We start from the raw sequence: 19,107 nt of genomic DNA on the forward strand, positions 1-19,107 counted from the left end.
TAACTAGCCTAGGTAGAAATAATAAACTATCAAAACTGTGCCATGCTAGAAAGATTTTGCTAATTACTTTTAAATTTTTCATTTTACAAACAACCTGGCTTTTCAGTAAAATTTAAGTACCGTATATACTCGACAAAAAGTCAGCCTTGTGTATAAGTCGAGGGCAGGTTTGGGGGCTAAAATTATGGATTCTGATATGACCCATGGACAAGTCCAAAGAGCATGTAACAAAACATCTATGCCATGAAGCAATGGAAAATGATGCAAAAGAACTTAACAAAATTCCAGCAGGCAGAACTGTTTGTGCTCCCATCCCACTAAAGGCTGGATGGATGAGAGAGCAAAGGGGGGGGGGTGTCAGTGCTTTCAGGACAAATTACACTTTTGCCTTTCACTAAGGGATGGTTCCCTTTTCATAAGAGTTAAAATCCAGTATTTACATTGAGCCATGAATAAGTCGACTCGGATTTTTGGATCAATTTTTTGACTAAAATTTTAGACTTATACGTGAGTATATACAGTATATCCTATCTTACTTTTATACTTTATTCTAGGCAAATGAAACCTCATGCACTCTGTATCAGCAGTATACTCAGGAGAATAACTAGTTTTTAATGCCATTGTTGAACTATTACAATATAGCAGTAAATTAACAATTTAATATATTTCCAGTAGAGAATATAAATGTTTTGTAAATAAGAGGAAATACATATATTACATACTACAGCTGCAATTCTAAACAAATATACTTAGAAATAATCCTCACTGAAATCAGTAGGACTTGCTTCTGAATATACATGGTTATAACTTCAATGTTATACACATATCTGTGCTCCAAACGCTTTTAAAAATATCATAGTGAGATGGGTTCTAGAGTTGATAAATAGGGCAGGAGGAAAGGAAAATATACCCTTTCTTTCCAAACTAGAATAGTGTTTGTACCTCCTTGGACACAGTGGACTGGAAGAGGGAAACATGGGGTGAAAAAACATTTAACTCTCCCTGCTCCTCCCACCTCCCCACCCCATTTCCAACTGAGATATTAAATGGATTAACATTGCTTTGTAATACACGTTCAGTGTTTAGAAGTCTGATTTGCATGTGTGTGTGTGTGTGTGTATTAAAGACTACCTTCAACAACTAATACTTTCCATTATTATTAACCACTGGATAATTCCATACATGTTACTGAGTTGAAAGTTATAGGAATATATTCAAATCACAACGTTTATTCTCAGGCACACACAACTAAATGGTTCATAAGTTTGAAACTTAATATATGGGAATGGGAAGACTTTTACATTGTTGTGATAAAAGAGCAATCACCTTTAGAATGAAAAGAAATGAGACAGTCACATAAAGGCCAGTTTTCAACAGGTTCATTCAAAATGACATCCTCGTCAAATATTACTACTGTGATATACTTATACATGGAAAGTCGTTCAAGGATTTCATTCATTGGTTTTGATTTGGATTTCTTCGCCATAGAACATATTCCAACCATAATCTGTCTTTCTGGTGGCTAATAACAACAAGAACAGCAATAATAATAAGCAGCAGCAACAGTAGCACTTAAAAAGTCCAATAATCATATATACTTGGAATGACTTCTTCCTTGTTTCAGTGTTCTTCACTGCATGTTAAAGAAACAAACAATAGTCATGTTCCATGCAAGTTTCATATAATGTGCCTTTTTAACATATCTTACCAATACTGCAGGGTAGAGAACAAAACTTGAAATCAATGCAGCTAAAAAAATATAATGCACAAAAAACCCAACAAGATTTGATGCTCAGAGTGAAGAGTAAGAACTCATATGCAGGGCTGCAGGAACAAAAGCAACACAGTCAATTCAAGGAATCATAGAATCACAGAGTTGGAAGAGACCACAAGGGCCGTCCAGTCCAACCACTGCCATGCAGGAACTCACAATCAAAGCATCCATGACAGATGGTCAGCTAGCTTCTGTTTAAAAACTTCCAAAGGAGGAAACTCCACCACTCTCTGAGGGAGTGTGGTCCACTGTCAAACAACTCTTACTGTCAGGAAGGTCCTCCTAATGTTGAGGAGGAATCTTTCTTCCTGTAACTTGCATCCACTGTTCCGTGTTCTAGTCTCTGGAACAGCAGAAAACAAGCTTACTCCTCAATGTGACACCCCTTCAAATACTTTCTCAGGGCTATCATATCACCTCTTAACTATCTCTTCTCCAGGCTAAACATACCCAGCTCCCTAAGTCTTTCCTCCTAAGGCATAGTTTCCAAACCCGTCACCATTCTGGTGACCATCCTCTAGAGACACACCAACTTGTTAACATCTTTTTTAAATTGTGGTGCCCAGAACTGGACATAGTATTCCAGACGAGGTCTGACCAAAACAGAATACAGTGGCACTACTACTTCCCTTGATCTAGACACTATACTTCTATTGATGCAGCCTAAAATCGCATTGGCCTTTTTAGCTGCCGCATCACCCTGTTGACTCATTTTCATCTTATGGTCTATTAGGAGTCCTAGATTTCTTTCACTTGTAGTCTCGTTAAGTCAGGTGTCCCCCATCCTATATCTATGCATTTCATTTTTCTACCTAAGTGCAGTACCTTACATTTCTCACTTGAAATTCATTTTGTTAGTTTTCGCCCAGCTTTCTAATCTATTAAGGTCACTTTGAATTTTGATCCTGTCCTCTGGGGTATTAGCTATTCCTCTAATTTAGGATCATCTGCAAATTTGATAAGCATGCCCTCTATTCTTTCATCCAAGTCATTGCTAATTCAAAAGGATAATTAGGATGTCTTGAAGGGCTTTTTTAAAAATAAAATACATTAAAAGTTATTATCTGTGTCCCATTCACAATCTTCATACAAATACAGTAAGACCATGTAAAGTTAAATCCATGCCTTCTAAGTAAGAAAATAAAAATAACAATCTGTATTGAATAGTTTACAAAAAGAAAATGGCAGAACACACAAGGGACTACTTTGCAAACTCTATTAATTTCAATGGCACTTGTAAAGAGTACTCATAAAAACAGAGAGCAGAAGCACCATGGTAACAGAGGCTGCTGGACTGGGTCTTAAATAGTTAATGTCTATATAATACTTTAGGACAACAAATGCATCTATCAACTGGTATGTAAACAGTTAAAAAGGTTAAGAGCATTCTGGATGTTTCTTTCAGCAGAAAAGAGACTCTCTTCACTTTCTATCCTGAGTATGATATGACTCAACAAAACTGAAACTAGAATTTCATATTATTCTATTTTCATTTCTGTATGATGTGAACTTTTATCTGTATCTGTTTTAATATCTATCCTTGCGTCTCAGAATTGGATAAAAGGCACCATATCAATAAATACATGTATTCTATTACTAATACTTCTGGTTACTATCCTTTCTTGCAACAGCAATATAGCAAATATAGCAACGAAACTTTTTTTTAGATATTCCTGAGCTTTATAAATAATTAGCAGCCTAAAATTACTTTTAGCAAATATTCCAAGTGTGTTAATGAAAACTAATTCAGGAAAAAATGAGCACAAAATACATACAGAATCATACTCCTCATCTTCATCTTCATGATCATAAAAGGCATGAAATTCTTCAGATCTTGTTCGGTCCAAAAGCTCATCGACATCTTCACCACCCACAAAAAACCTTGGAATTTCACTCTCAGTTGCACTAACAGACATGATTATAAATCCTAAAGTGATCTATGTATTAACTGTAGTCACTCTGAGAAGTGAGGCACTGTACATAATTCCCAGCGGCTACAGGAATAAAAATCCTTGCAGCTTGACACTGCTTACGCAGTTGCTTGTTGCTCTGATAGTCAGCTGCCAAATGCAGTTTAATTGGTATCATCTGTCCATTGTTCTCAGTTGTTACATTTGTAAAAAGCAATCCTGTAGGTTACAGTTTCCCTGAGACACCGTGACAATTTTCTACCCTGAAAAGGGAAAGGGAAAAAGTTAAGAGGTTCAATATATTCTAATGTATTTAATCATTGAGATATATTTGAAGTAACCTGTCTAAAATACTTGTCTTACTACAAAAATCAAATTATTATATTCAGTACCAAAGTAAAGCACTAAAACTGCTAAAATATTTTTTTAAAAAAATGAACACATATGCAAGTTAAAAATAATTAATAGATGAATCACAACCACATATTAATCCTGAGAAATATCAAAGTACTGTAATAATTTGAGAATAGTAGAAAAAGGGAAAAAGAGTTGCAACAAATTGGCAACATTTTAAACATGACCAGTTATAAAGGGTAATTACAATCATTAGTAGAACAATGAATTGCCAACTTTATCCTTGGTCCTCTAGATAATCCACCCTCTTTAAAAAAATTACTAACTAAATTATGGCCTGTTACAGACAGCCAAAATAAAGCTGCTTCGAGTCACAGTGGAGGTATGGTGTTTCAATGATGCATGCGTCCTAAGAGTCCAGAAGCCACACCAAAGCCACACTCCAATCCTTAGGGCTGGAGCATGGCTTTGGTGCGACTTCTGGACTCTTAGGACGCATGCATCATTGAAACACCATACCTCCACTGTGACTCGAAGCAGCTTTATTTTGGCTGTCTGTAACAGGCCTATCTAATTACAAAGAAAAAGAGCAAAAGTTAGCCAAAAGTTCATGTGACACCTGTTCATCCAGAACCATAAAAATTGGCTCTTTTGATCCTGACCTTGCCAGTATTCTCAAGAGTGCTGTAGTCATACCTTCCTATGGAATCCCTTGGACTGTCATGATGCACCAAGTGAATAGGTTGTACCCTCAACGTTCTACTAAGGGAAAGTGACCCCAATTAATTCTTACAATGCACAGCAAAGAGGTAATATGTCATTCTGAGTTGCCCCAGGTGTTAAACTATATTAAGCCAAGGCAATAAAAATGGATTTACAGATCATCAAAAAACAAACACAAGACACGTAAGCACCTTGAAAGTAACAAAAGATAATAAAGTGGTATTTAAACAAGAGTGAGTGAGAGAGAAGGGACTGTCCTTCAAAAGGTTTTTGCATGTCTACACAATTACTATATAATCCAGGAATGCAGAAAGTTCCAGGCACGAAAACACTGAACAGAATAGAACAACTGGCTCTGACAACATTTTGGTTGGATTATTTATAGACAAATGAAGATACAGTTGTTTCTAGGGGGCAGAACCTATGAATCCCCTCATAATCATCTGTACTGCATGTTTTTAAAGACATTTCACAAGTTTATTTTGTTCTTGTTTTGATAGAAGTGATGGTATGGTTTTTAATTTAAACCAATCTTTGTAATGGTACAGTTGTTATTATTGTTGTGTGCTGTCAAGTTGTTTCCAACTTATGGTGACCCTAAGGCAAACCTATCAAGGGGTATTCTTCAGAGTGGGTTTGCCATTGCCATCCTTTGAGGCTAAGAAAGTGTAAATTGCCCAGGTCACCCAGTGGGTTTCGTTGCCAAGTGGGAATTATCTGTTTTCCAGAGTCATGGACCAACTCTCAAACGACATATCAATTATTTTAGAAGGTTAACATGATTGCAAATAATCATCTAGAAACAAGTCTGAGAGATCTGGAGGTAACTTATTTACATGGAATTTTTTAGACCAGGACGTTTAAAAGCACAATCACTCTAAATCCCATGCAGATTACTTTCAACAATTGTGCAAAAAGGATAAAGCCACAGGATGCTTGTCCATGCCTCATATTACTCCCCTTTGTTTACTGCTTCTTGCTCATACAGAAATAAATTTACCCTTTTCAGTGATTCACGTAAAATAAACTTTAAATATTAGTTTTTCTCTATCAATTTTTAAATTAATTCTTGGCTGCTTACAATAAACAGGGAGAGATCTTGTAGCACCTTTGAGACTAACTGAAATAAAGAAGTATTACTACCAACTTTTTTATTTCAGTTAGTCTCAAATGTGCTCCAAGATCTCTCTACATACTGATTCTACAGACTAACACGGCAACATCTTTGAATAAATGGAGAAATTCTGTGTGTGTGTGTGAGAGAGAGAGAGAGAGAGCAGGATAAATTCTGTGTGTGTGTGCGCGTGTGTGTTGCTCTTGCTGTATGCCTTCTAGTTATTTCCAACTTATGGCGACCCTAAGGCAAACTTATCACAGGTTTTTCTGGGGCTGAGAATGTGTGACTCACCAAAGGTCATTCAGTGGGCTTTCATGGTTGTGCAGGGAATTGAACTTTGATCTCCAGAGTTGTAGTCAAACACTGAAACCACTGCACCATGCTCCCTATATAAGCATGCAGGAATAATCACTCCCATATAATCTTTGTTGCTGCTGTGTGTCTCCAACTCATTTTTGACTCACGGAAAGCCTAAGGTGACCCTCACATAGGGTCTCCAATGGGGGAGGGGGTGCCACTGCCATCCTCTGAGGCTGGGAGAGTGTGACTTGTCCATGCTTGAGCAGGGACTTGAACACTTGTCTCCAGATTCATAGTCCAATGCTCGAACTATTACACCACGCTGGCCCTCCCTATAATCTAGATCAGATAAATAAATTTTATAGCGTCTGAAACATCTTCAACTGAGTCAAGTGTCTCCAACCAACTAAACTCTTACACTATAGGACACTACATGGAAACTTGTCACAAAGCTTAATTTAACTCCAACTTACCTGATGATGGGATTCTCAACACGACAAAGTTTCCTGATCTGCCTGTTTCTCTATATACTGATCTATGTTTCTCAATCTAGAACAACATTCTGCTGAGAATTTCATCAAGGAAGTTGACACTGGCTACAGATGGAACTAACCTTTCTTTGCAGCAGCCCTATCTTACTGAATTCATTTAACAACAGAAAAATGAAAGAGAGCATTTAGCAATAGCAAGTACATTTCTATACCGCTTATCAGTGCACTTAAGCACTCCCTTAGCAGTTTAAAAACGGTAAGCTAATTGCCCCAACAATCATTTTAGCGATCTCGGAAGGATGCAAGCCTAAGTTGAGCCTGAGCCCTTTTGCTGGTATTGAACTTGCAATCTTATGGTTTGTGAGTGGCTGCAGTACAGGCATTTAACCACTGCACCACCAGGGCTCACTAACATCTTATCTTCTTGCTTGACTCTTTCACCAGTCCCTCCTACCCAAGCCTTTCTGGTTTCTCATTATGACTTTTTTCCCTTCTCCTAAAACTTGCATCAGTTTTTTTTTATTTACCACACATATTTATGGTCCATGAGGAAAGTGCTCTTCAAGTTAAACCATGAGGGTTTTGTCCACTGAAATCACAATGGTCAATATTTCATGATTTTTTCTTTCACTGTGCTCAACAATGTTCAAAAACAATATGTGAGATTTAGTAGGTCATCCAATGGAATAACACGTAGCAATTACAACTGAACATAGAAACTAGTCACTGCCAATGTTTTGGTGATAGAGTTAGCTAAATGTAATTATGTATCTAATATGTTTACAGAGAGCTACCACATTCTCAAAGAAGCTTATGAATGCTATTTAGTATTCTTGTTGTTATAAACTTTCATCAAGCAACTCCATAAACAAGAGATATGAAGGTCACCCTGTCATCAACAACCCTGCTCAGGCCTTCCAGATTCAGAGCTGTGGGTTGATTGAGTCATTCCATTTGTAATGTACTCTTCAGTAGTTCACGATCAGCTCTCGGTCTTGTTTTTGCAGAGAGAACAGAGCTTCTCCATCTTCTGCTTCCAATTATGTAGTCTATTTGATTTCTATATCAGTCACCAGGCAAAAGCCTGTCTGATATGGGAGGCGCTACCAGCAGCATTGCTGCCATCAGCACAGCCTCTTGCCTCACTGGAGCAAACAATTCCACCACCGGCAGAAAGGTGGAATATTGATGGGATACATACCTCCATTTTGTAGCATGGCGGCGGCAGCAGTAGGGTTGGGAGCATGCACCATTCACACGCTCCCTAACCCTAGTATGTACTAGGCTAACCCTAGTACATACTGGGAGCGAAAAATGGCAGCACCCTGTCTACATGGGCGCCACCATTTTGGCGTGACGGACGCCTAGCATCCGCACGTCCCGGCGCGCTTGTGACGCTGCAAGTATGCCATTGGTGCTTTTTGCAGGTTCTTTTTGTTCTGTGACGGAGCCATGCAGTTTGTCCACTGCGGCTCCCTCACTGAGCAAACCAGGGCGGCGAGAGACCACCCTTTTTGTGCAGTCTGTATCCTGCCATAGACTAATATTCTAGCCTACATGTAAAGACAACTGTAAAAGCTGAATTTGAACATACTGGCGGGTTACAAACCGCCATATAGTACGCGACGAGCACGTACTAGGGTTAGGAAGGGGCGGTGCTTCCGCACCCCCTAACCCTAGTATGCGCTCCGCGTGCACAAAATGGCAGCGGCCGTTTCACACGGCCGCCGCCATCTTGACATAATGGACGTGCTGCGTCCGCACGTCGCGCCCTGGAAATGACGCTGCAAGTGCGCGACTAGCGCCTCGCAGCATCTCTTCCAGGGCCTGAGAAGGAGCGCGATTTCCGCGCTCCTTTTCTGCAGCATCCGGGAGCCGCACAGTTTAAAGGCTGCAGCTCCCGGACGCTGCAAGCGGAGGCGGAGCCAGACCGCCGCTTTTCGGTGGTCTGTAACCCGCCACTGTTTCTAATGCCAGAAATAACAGTTCTGAGGACTAGGAATAAACTGCATGCCCTTTCTGTAGTTTTATGATTTCTATGACTGTGTATGTGATCTTTAGTGGTAAAGATGATCTAAGAATCACAGGTCTGCCTTGCTTCCTCATATCACAAAACCCTATCATGTTTGTATTTTTGTGTAATGTGTTCGGTTAATATGATTCATTAATAATTTGTGAAATCCCAAACTTGTGCTCAGCTCCCAAGAGATGTATATCATATTTAGTAGCAGCTTTAGTCTCTCATCCACTATCCTACTTTAATCCTCCCCATTTAATTGGCCTTTCTTCTCTGTAATTTTAAAGTTGATATAAAATGCCTTATCAGTCAGGGAACTTATTTATAATTTTTCCCCAAATTCTTCAAGACACTTCTTGGAATAATCAAGTGATCATTTCAGTGTCCTTCTCTGAAAAGTCAAGTACTGAAGTCTACATGAATGCAGAACATAATAAAAGCCCAACTCTAAACCCAACTTCCTAAACTCCAATGACTGCAAGAAGATCATTCATACAGACAATTATTACATAAAGTGGCATATTGGGCATAAAGGTAAAAATATGCAAATCTACCAATTTTAAATTCTAAATTAACTAACCTTTTCTTAAGCAACTGACTGCTTTTTCAAAGAAAGTATTTTTAAAAGTCCTGAGGAAACAGACGTTTTGTTTGGTGCAAGGTTATCCAAAACTAAAATACAGTTTCAATGCTGAATTTAGATGGAAGGCAAAACAGTATCTTCTCTCCCCCTCTCTGCCAATGAATATTTGGCAGAGGGGGGCTTGGGAGCGGCAATCAAACATCTGGAGAACCACCTGATTCCCACCATGTCCCTTTTTCCCCCTAACGGGGTTTTGCTGTCACATTTTTTCACCAGAGTTCTGAGCTGCTGTGAATTATATGATGTCACTACTAACACAGCTTCTTATAAAGGCAGAATCCTAACACTTTCTTCCACTTGCTTTTCAAAATCTCTGCTCTAAAATTCCTGCCCTTCACTACTGCATTTTATTGGCTAAATTCCAGCCTATTTTAAGAGGAGGAAATTGCTAATTCAGTAGACCATCCTGACCTTCAACACTGTCCTCCTTGCTGGAATGCAAGGACTTTAGGACCAACTGCTGCTGATATACCAGCACAAGGAACATCAGAATAAGAATTGTATAAAATAGGATCAGACCACTAAAATCTTCATGAAAACAATACTAGTCAATATCTGAACAAAAGTCAAAATACAGCAAATGTAAAATCATTTTAGCTATTCAGCATTCTTACTCTGGAACTAAACAACTGTTGAACTGAAATGGCACAGAGAAAGATGCTGCACTGAAAAGAGGCTACCTGTATTTTGCTCCTAGTAATACTCCAGTACATTCAGTTTCCTGGTGCTTTTCATGGTGGCCTTGGATTTACAATATTCTAGTGAGATAAAGAGCTTGTTTCCATCAACTAAATACCCTGTGGCATGGAAAAACAATACTGCTTAGGGCAACCAATTAAAAGCTGAACCACAGTCTAAAGAGAATAGAGAATGAAGGCAACGAAATAAAGTATGTAGTTAGAGATGGTTACAGTGCTATTTAATGTAATACATTTTGATGCTTTAAATCCAATTACTAACTTACAGCCTTGACAGACTGGCCATAAAAGCTGGCATCCGTACAATGCACACCCTGACTCCATCCCCATGCTGGCATGATGCCATGCGCCTCACCACATGGTGGGCAGCGTCACAGTGCTCCTCTGGTGCTGCATCCAGATGACGCAGTGCCAAAGGAGCGCCGAAAAGGCACAGCACTGACAGCTATGGCGGCTTTTCCATGGCGCAAAAGGGAGCCTCTTTTTGTGGCTTCTTTTAGTGTGGTGGAAAGGCCAGATTGGGCCACGGTATGTAGTTGCCACGGGCCCGATCTGGCGCTGAAAGGGGCACCCTGTTCAGCCCCTAGGTTAAGAAGTAAATGCATATGTCTGTCTCTAATAAGTTCTTGATTGCATAAGAGTACAATGCTTTTTCCTACCACATTTTAAGTTCATCTTTGAAAATCAGTAGCATGGAGACTTACACAATTGCAGAGACCCAGTTTATCAGCATAAGTGATGTCAATAAAGCTCCAAGGGCAATATTTATTAGGTCACTGTTAGTGCTTAACCAACAAAAGAAAGCATTACAAGTTGATGATTATAACAGTTAATAAGAAAATCTATGTCTGAGTCCCTATGTTGGGAGAAAGGCAGGATATAAGAAAACAACAACAACAACTATTATTATTTTTATTATTTACTATCAGTTTTGCTAATTTATACTTATTATTTCAACAAAAATTTTCTAAAGAATATTTGGAAATGTGAAACCTTGTTTACTGTTTTGTATTTACACAGAGATTAAAATACAGTACTCAAACATTAATTCGAATGTAAAACAATTAATTATACATTCTTAAATGTTCAGACAGGGTTGCCACTGCCTTCCTTTGGTACTGAGAGAATGTGACATGCCCAAGATCACCCACTGGGTTCCATGACCAAGTGGAGAGTCAAATCCTGGTCTCCAGAATCATAGTCCAGCACTCAAACTGTTTTCAGGACAGCATACCCTACAATAGTTTACTATGAAATTGTTATTATCTTACCAAGAATTAAAAGAAAAAGAAGAACTTCGTGGAAGGAAGATTTCACCACACAGCATATTTGCTAAATTCCTAATATTTGAAAAATTATGTAGTTTCTTCAGGTATTCCTAGATCTGAACAGCGCTCATTGTGAATTCAACCCCTAGGGTAAAAGAAAAGGTAAAATAAGCTTCTTTTATTATAAAGGGCAAAATAACACATTTACAAAAAGAAATTTTGGAAACATGATGAACAGAACAGTTCAGAAAAGTTCATGAAACCTGTTGTGCTGTAGATTAGACACTCCTATACTGCATGTTTAGAATTTTTTAAAGAAATCAAACCATCTAGTTACAGCGTAACTTTGAACAGAATAATTCTGAGTGGGAAATTAGCAATGCTGATCTATACTTTCATGAATCACCACATGATTTGCAAAATGGCAAATAACTTGTAGAATATTTGTCTGCTTCCCTGGATGAGATAGAAACTGTTGGTGTAAGAAGAGCTGAATGAAAGGCTAAATAAACAGAAAGAGAAGGAAAAAGGCCAGCAAAAGAGAAAAAGAACATCACAGAAAAGAAGAGGAGCAATGGGATGAGGGAGATAAAAGGATATTTAACCCAAAACAGCAGGTTCAGGCTGAATGAGAAGCGAGCAGGTCGAAGAACCCAGATTGGAAAAAAAATTGGCCGGGGGGGGGGGGGGGGAGAGGAAAGCACTGAGCCTAAAGTGGGAATAATGGGAGTTTGATCCTGGTAAAGCTAATTAATCATAATAGTTAATCACTAGTTAATCATAGTAAGTCCACTCCACAATTGGCAAGACACTTAGTGTAGAGGCACCCACAACCTGGAATATTCCCCCCCCCCCAAAATGTTATTTTTCAAATCCATGTTGAACTCTTACCTACTGTGTATACACATATATAAATCTACAACCTCTAGCTAAAAATTTGACACCCCCCCAAAACTGGGTTAACTTATTCACAAGTCAGTACTATACTTTAACTCATATTAAAAAAAGAAGGAGGAGGAACCATCCCCTTCTCTGAGTAGAGTGGTGAAAGGTGAGAGCAGAGCTTAGTCCATCCTGGGAAAACATACATGAAACACCGAACCCCTCTAGCCTCTCCACTGCAGTGCCACTTCTGGCCATTTTGAATGCCTGGGCAGGAAAACAGTGGCAGGGACAGCTTTTTGCACTTCCTCTCAGAAAACATCAACAGAATAGACAGACTAAGCTTTCGTCTTTCACCATTCTACTCAGAGACAGGGAGGGTTCTTTTTTTCATAAGGGTTAACACTGTACCCTAACTTTTGCCTTTACATTATTTTTGACATGTGAACGTTTTCTTTCTGACCATGTCTGGTCACCTCCCCCATACATTGCACAGCCACTATTTAAAGTAGTTCCCTCCTCATCCATCAAACCTTTGGGATGATTTCAAACAGTTATGTCTGCTGGACTTTTGTAAGTTATTTGGCATCATTTTCCTTTCCTTTATCCTTCATATCCTTTGTTACATGCCCCTGTGCTTTATCATCACCTTATCCAGGGGTCATATCAAAATCCTTAACTTTAGCCCCAAAATCTGCCTACAACGTCTACGTGAGGTTAACTCATATGTAAGTATATATGGTAAGTTTGCAAGGCTATCTGGTGCAGTCTAGCCTACCACGTCTTTTCTGGATAACATAAATACTGTATCTTGGTTCTATGTCTTTTATATTGATTTTTAATTTTTTTTTTTTTTGCTGTATACCACTTTTGTACTATTTATTTTAACAGACAATTTGAAAAAAATAACATCCAAACTTTCTGCTGGTTCATTCTCCTTTCCTATTATTTTCTCTATTAGCTTTGAGGAAGACATGAATATGCTTTGTACTAATCAAATCTGGTAAAATTATTATGATTTGTCTATTCTGTTCTGCTACTAACCTAAGAGAGCTCATTAATTAATTTATTTAGTATTTAATAGCAGCATATGTATTACCATATTTCAAAAACCTAATTATTTGTAGTAAGAAAAATCCCTACAGATTTGTTAATACTACAACAAATATGCCACTGTAGCAAGCCATTTTATTCATAAATAAGATTAAAAAGGACAAGTTCATTTTAACGTCAAAAGGTAGTCTGGAACTGGTTTTGGATTCAGGCTATTAGTGTGTTTAACCGGGGGGAAATGAAGAAGAAGAAAAACAGGGGGGGGGGGGGGACAAGAAAAAAATGAAAAAAGGAAGAAAAACAATTATGGAATATTTTATTTTAGCATGATTCAGGAAAACCGTGGACAAAAAATGTTTTCCCCCCCAAGGTCTTCACATCTCTAGCGTACATGTGTCTGCTTTTACAAACAGTCCAGAAACTTCAGCTGGTTCAAAGTTTAGCAGCAAGATTGGTTAAGGCTACCATAGTACTGTATGCCAGTACATTTCCACATGCACTGCCTTCTAGTTTTTTTCCAGGCCTGATAATATAAATGCTGGTATTAACACTTGCAGTCACATTACCTGAAGAATCACCTCCTTAAATATATAACTAGACAGATCCTAAAGTCATATTCAGAAGTCCATCCCCAAGTGCCCTGGCCAAACTAGGTGTGATGAGTAGCCAACAGATTGAGGACCTTTCTGATTATGACACGCTGGTTGTGGAATGTTCTGTCTGAGATGCCTAGATATTAGCACTGACATTACAGACTTTTCAGTGTCAGACAAAAGACCTTTATTTCCCCAGACACTCTGGCTAAGATCTAACAGTACACTTCAGTATCCAGTGCCAGTAGACCTGGGACTTTCTTTTTCTCCCACTTAAACAGCAGCCCTCTCTTTGGTTCCAAACACCTGGACCAGAGAGGTTTCCAGCAAGACTTGTAGGGTACACAACAGGCTGCAGAAGCGAGAGGGTGCCTGGTAATTCTGGCAAGAAATAGAGGTCTCTAGTAGATGTAATCATTCCATCCTGGCCATAAAATCCTTTTGCACTTTCTACAACATACTTTTTGCTGTAAGCATGTTTTGTTTTTATGTGGTAGCTGATTTTGTTCTATTTTTTACTTTGTTTTCCTGACTTTAAAAATTGATTGTTAACCCACCAGAAAATGCTGACTCTTGAGTGATATATAAATGTTAGTAAAAGATCAAAAGTTCTAATAGCTCAAGGGGCAATACTAATAATAGATATGAAGTATCTAAAACATTTGCATGTCTTACTGTCTCTACAAAAGGCTAATGAGCAGAGAAGTCTGCCTAGTCAAGGTCATTCAGTTATGTTGCACATAGGTCTGAAACACACTGCAGAGATAATCCAGTTTGAGACCACTTCAACTGCGCTGGCTCAGTGCTAGGGAATCCTGAGAATTGTAGTGGCACCAGAGATCTCTGACAGAGAAGACTAAATGCCTCATAAAACTACAGTTCCCAGAATTCCCTAGCATTCAGCCAGGGCAGTTAAAGCGGTCTCAAACGATTATTTCTGCAGTATGGTTTGGACCACAGTGTAAAACATACAGACAGCAATTGCATGATCTAGATATTCCAAGCCGGTCATCAGTATATGTCATCAAGTAACAACTTCCTCACTATTTATATAATCAGTTATTAAAAACAAATTATTTCACACACATAAATTGTTAGCTGGCAAACACAGAAAAAGAATTCATTATGTGGTATTCTACAACCATCACTGGAAAAAAGAGACAAAAGGCCATTCTCTGGGATAGCCACTATATATTGTTTTGTTTATTTCCCTGTTATATCAGAAACCTCTGCCCAGAAGATTGCTATAAGTGGACAAAACTATTAAATATGTACAGTATAATTGATCCTTTAACATTGCACCCTATCAAGCTATTTATTAAAACAACTAAGCTTTAATGGTGTTAAATACTAATAGTGTATAATCTTTAGGCTTTGGTCTCATGTATGCAAAGGCAGATACTGATTTCATATGAACCTTGCTCCAGAAAAATGTCCAGTCACTGGAAAGGGCATAATCATCCTTCATCAGGTTGCTGGAAAAGCAAGATACAGCATCTAGCTATAATAGAGAAACTGACTTCCCAGATTAGTCATAGTATCTGTATACAGACATTTGGTCTTCCTTTATTCAGTACCTGAATGGGCATACTGCCAAACTACATACACTCCAGGAAATTGTGAAGCTTTATGCAATGCTGTATTACACTGATTGTTTCTGTCCTGCCGTCTTAATCAATTCTTTTTATTTGTTGTAATCATATAGTCATTTTTTAATATTTAAAACGACAGACTGAATAACTGTGTAACAGTAACTGTGTAACAAACTGCTTAAATTACTTGGTAGCATGAGCCAACTGGTAACAATGTGTCCCATCTGTAACATGATCAAAGGAACACATTAGACACCGAAAAGCTGAAGTACTGTAAGCTAGCATTCCTCCCCAAACTGTGCCCTTTAAGAGACTATGGACTTCAGCTCCCAGAAGTCTCAGCCATGTTGGCCAATTGTCTGGGATTCTGGGAGCTAAAGTCCACAATCCCTTAAAGAGCACAGTTTGGGGACCACTGATCTAAAGGAAGGGAAAGCTTTCAGAGTCTCATCAGAGCAACAGAGCTTTATGATGGGGAGCTCAGGAAGCTACACAGAAATTGTAGAACTGAAATCCAAAACCCACTTTGAGACTGCTTTAACTTCCCCAGCTGAGTGCTAGGGAATCCTGGGAATTGTAGTTTATTGTTGCACCAGAGCTCTGACAGAAAAGGTTAAATGTTTCAAAAAACTATAGCTCCCAGTATTCCCTAGCACTGAGCCAGGGAAGTTAAAGTGGTCGCAGATTGAGTTATTTCTGCAATGTGTTTTGGCCCTGAGCTTCTCTCTTCATTACCCAAACATCAGCACTGATATTTTCAAGTCTGTATTTTATAGATTAGTCATTACACGATATATTGTGCATGTCAATTTTAACTCATATAGTTATAATCCTAGCATATGTATCAACATGAAGGAGAAAGGAAGTAAAAGATTGTGCTGCACAGAATAGAATGTCCTCTCTCCCACCCTTTGGTCCAACGCAGGTTTAGGTACACCTAAGCCTCCATCTATTTTTATTTATTAAGGCATGGTTAACCTTGTGCTGGCCTAGAATGTTAATGTGATCCCTACTTACTGAACCATAGCAACAATGAGTATTGTAGTTGTGTGCTTCTGCATGGTGATGGGTTGGACTTCAGTGGTCCCCAAACTGTATTCTTTAACCGATTTGGACTTCAGCTCCCAGAATCCCAGACTATTGGCCAACATGACTGAGGCTTCTGTGAGCTGAAGTCCTAAATTTCTTAAAGGTCACAGTTTGGGGACCTCTGGACTAGATAGCCCTTGCACCCCCTTCCAATTCTAGGATTCTTGAGTAGGTCTCTTTTAAGGAAGAACAATGCAGTGCGGGCAGCGACCACTGGCCCTCTTTCACCCTCAGATCCACTGCATTGACACAAAACATGAACATGCACGGTATCGCACTGCATCATAATCATTCATCAACCAAATGAATTATCATGTCACAAAAATATCTGTCCCATTTATTTAGTGGATTGTTACGGTTGTTGCGCGCCTTCACTTCATTTCCAACTTATGGCAAACCTATCATGGAGTTTTCTTGCCAAGATTTGTTCAGAAGAGGTTTGCCACTGCCTTCCTCTGAGGGTCAGTGAATGTCACCCCAGTGGGTTTCATGGCCAAGCGGAAACTAAACCCTGGTCTCCAGAGTCATAGTCTAACCCTCAAACCACCGTAAGTACTTTCTCTGTCAGGGGATCTCTGGTGCCACAACAAGCTACACTTGACAGAATTCCAAGTGGTGTCAAAATGGATCATTTGTACACTGTGGATGCAGCTTGACTGAAAGAAAGGAGGGAGTTAGCCTGAGCTTTCTCAGGTGAGGCAGAAGGCAAAACGAGGCGCTTTGGGGAGATAGAGGAGAGGCAGGGGCCAAATGGAGGACTCACTGAAAAAAAGAAATTGGCAACATGATCTTTCTTAGGCCTCAGTCTACTTCCTCAAATGCATTTACATCTACATTTACATTAAATGCAGCTGAGGAAGTAGAATGAAGTCTAGGAAAGCTCCTGCTGCCAACTCCTTTCTTTCAGTGAGTTTCAAAGGTGCTGCAAGATCTCTTTACACACCGATTCTACAGACTAACACGGCTATATCTTTGACTGTAAATATTTAGCTGAGGGTTGGACTAGGACTCTGGAGACCAGGATTCCATTCCCAGCTTGGCCATGAAACCTACTGTGTAACCTTGAGTGAGTCACACTCTCTCAGCCTCAGGGGAAGGCAATGGAAAACCCCTTCTGAAGTACCCTTGCCAAGAAAACCCCACGGCAGGCCCCCCTGAGGGTCGCCGTAAGTCAGAGATGACTCTAATGCACGCAACACACACACAAGGATTTAGTCTTCCTTTTTAAAAACCTGTTTGTTTCAGGTGAGACAACTCAGGTGTTTTATTTATAGGGTCGCTCCAAGCCGAAATAATTTGGGGCCGAGAGCCTTTGTTGCTGAAGAGTGGGGTATACATTTCTTGCAGTAGCAATGTGCCTTCAAAGTTGTTTCGGACTTAAGGCGGCCCCTCTCTCGAGGCTTTCTTGGCCAGGTTTCTTCAGAGGTGCTTTGCCTTGGCCTCCCCGAAGCTGAGAGAGTGTGACTCACCCAAGGTCACCAAAAGGGTCCCCATGGGCCAAGGCAGGATTCGAACCCTGCTCCTGTAGTAGCCCAAACTGCTCCACCGTGACTCTCAACAAAAGGGGATCTGGCAGGCAAATTACCACAAAACCGGATTAAAAGGAGAGGAAAGAAACCATACTTGCCCATAGGGGATCATTGGAAAAAGACTTGCCCATAGGGGATCATGAGGACCTAATCCCCATGATTCCCTATGGGCAAGTAATCCGCATGATTCCCCGTGGCCATGATTCCGCATGACTGTATAGGGACAAGCATTCTCTCCTTATTCCCTATGGGCAAGCGATGCCCAGTGTTTCCCTGTGGCCAAGTATTCCCCACTGATTCCCTATGGGCAAGTATGGCTTCCCAATGGGCGAGGAGTGCCATTTGTTTCAGTACGTCCTTATGGACAGAAAGGGCTAAGGAAAGCTAAAAGCGAAGCCCCGTGGGTTTCTCTCAGGAGGGTTTTGAATGTATCTATCGGTGCTTAAGGGAACAGGCGGAAGCCGCACAGCGAGAAGCTGGCTCCCCTCCCGCCTTCTTCTCTGAGGCAAAAGGGAGGAAGAGGCGAGAGCACCATTAGCCCCGGCGGGGGGGGGGGGCGGGGGGGGCATTCCGCGCGCGCTCCCTCCTTCCCTCCCTCCTTCTCCTCGCGCGCGCCGCCCGCCACTAGCCGCCTCAGCACTGGCAGCAGCAGCAGCAGCAGCAGCAGCAGCAGCAGCAGCGCCACGCTCTCCTCCTGGGCCCGCCCCCTCCTCCCATTGGTGCCCTTCTGGGCAGACTGAGTGGACCCCGTTGGGGCTCATTAGGGCGCTGGCAATGGGACGGACCCCCCAAACACACACACGCACCGACGCCCTCCTCACCTGAGACGCTGCGCTTCCCATTGAGAAAGGAGGGGAGAGGCTGCACGGGGAGCATGGCCACGCCACGCCCCTCCCCTCCCGACCTCTGACCCGCCTTTTATTCCCCCGCCCACGCCCGCGTGCCTCACAGCGCAGCAGCACATAGACTCCGACAGGAAGAGGGAACGCAGCGCTATACTTTCGGGTAGCTTTGGAATTGGGAGGCATTTTCCCTCCTCCCTCAATGGCATCATAAATATGTTATGCCATATAT

The 19,107-nt window shown here is 40.4% G+C and overlaps 1 protein-coding gene across 13 annotated transcripts in view; it reads right to left on the minus strand.

Moving 5' to 3' along the window:
• LOC149323807 (inositol hexakisphosphate and diphosphoinositol-pentakisphosphate kinase 2-like) overlaps nt 1-19,107 on the minus strand; it is an 81,587-nt gene that overhangs the window by 61,628 nt on the left and 852 nt on the right. For 12 of the 13 annotated variants that reach the window (XM_089492640.1, XM_089492669.1, XM_089492664.1 and 9 more), the window contains exons 1-4: nt 18,855-18,937; nt 11,299-11,440; nt 3,550-3,947; nt 1,327-1,522 (exon numbers count right to left, since the gene is read on the minus strand). In XM_089492640.1, the coding sequence (XP_089348766.1) occupies nt 1,327-1,522; nt 3,550-3,690 (337 nt within the window). In that variant the 5' untranslated portion in view covers nt 3,691-3,947; nt 11,299-11,440; nt 18,855-18,937. Of the gene's footprint in view, nt 1-1,326; nt 1,523-3,549; nt 3,948-11,298; nt 11,441-18,854; nt 18,938-19,107 lie in introns of those variants that run through there. The other variant, XM_089492608.1, reaches the window with a different exon arrangement.

Source organism: Sceloporus occidentalis, unplaced genomic scaffold (genome assembly GCF_023333645.1).
Source record: "Sceloporus occidentalis isolate IW3139 unplaced genomic scaffold, rSceOcc1.0.p SCAF_1, whole genome shotgun sequence".
Taxonomy (NCBI): domain Eukaryota; kingdom Metazoa; phylum Chordata; class Lepidosauria; order Squamata; family Phrynosomatidae; genus Sceloporus; species Sceloporus occidentalis.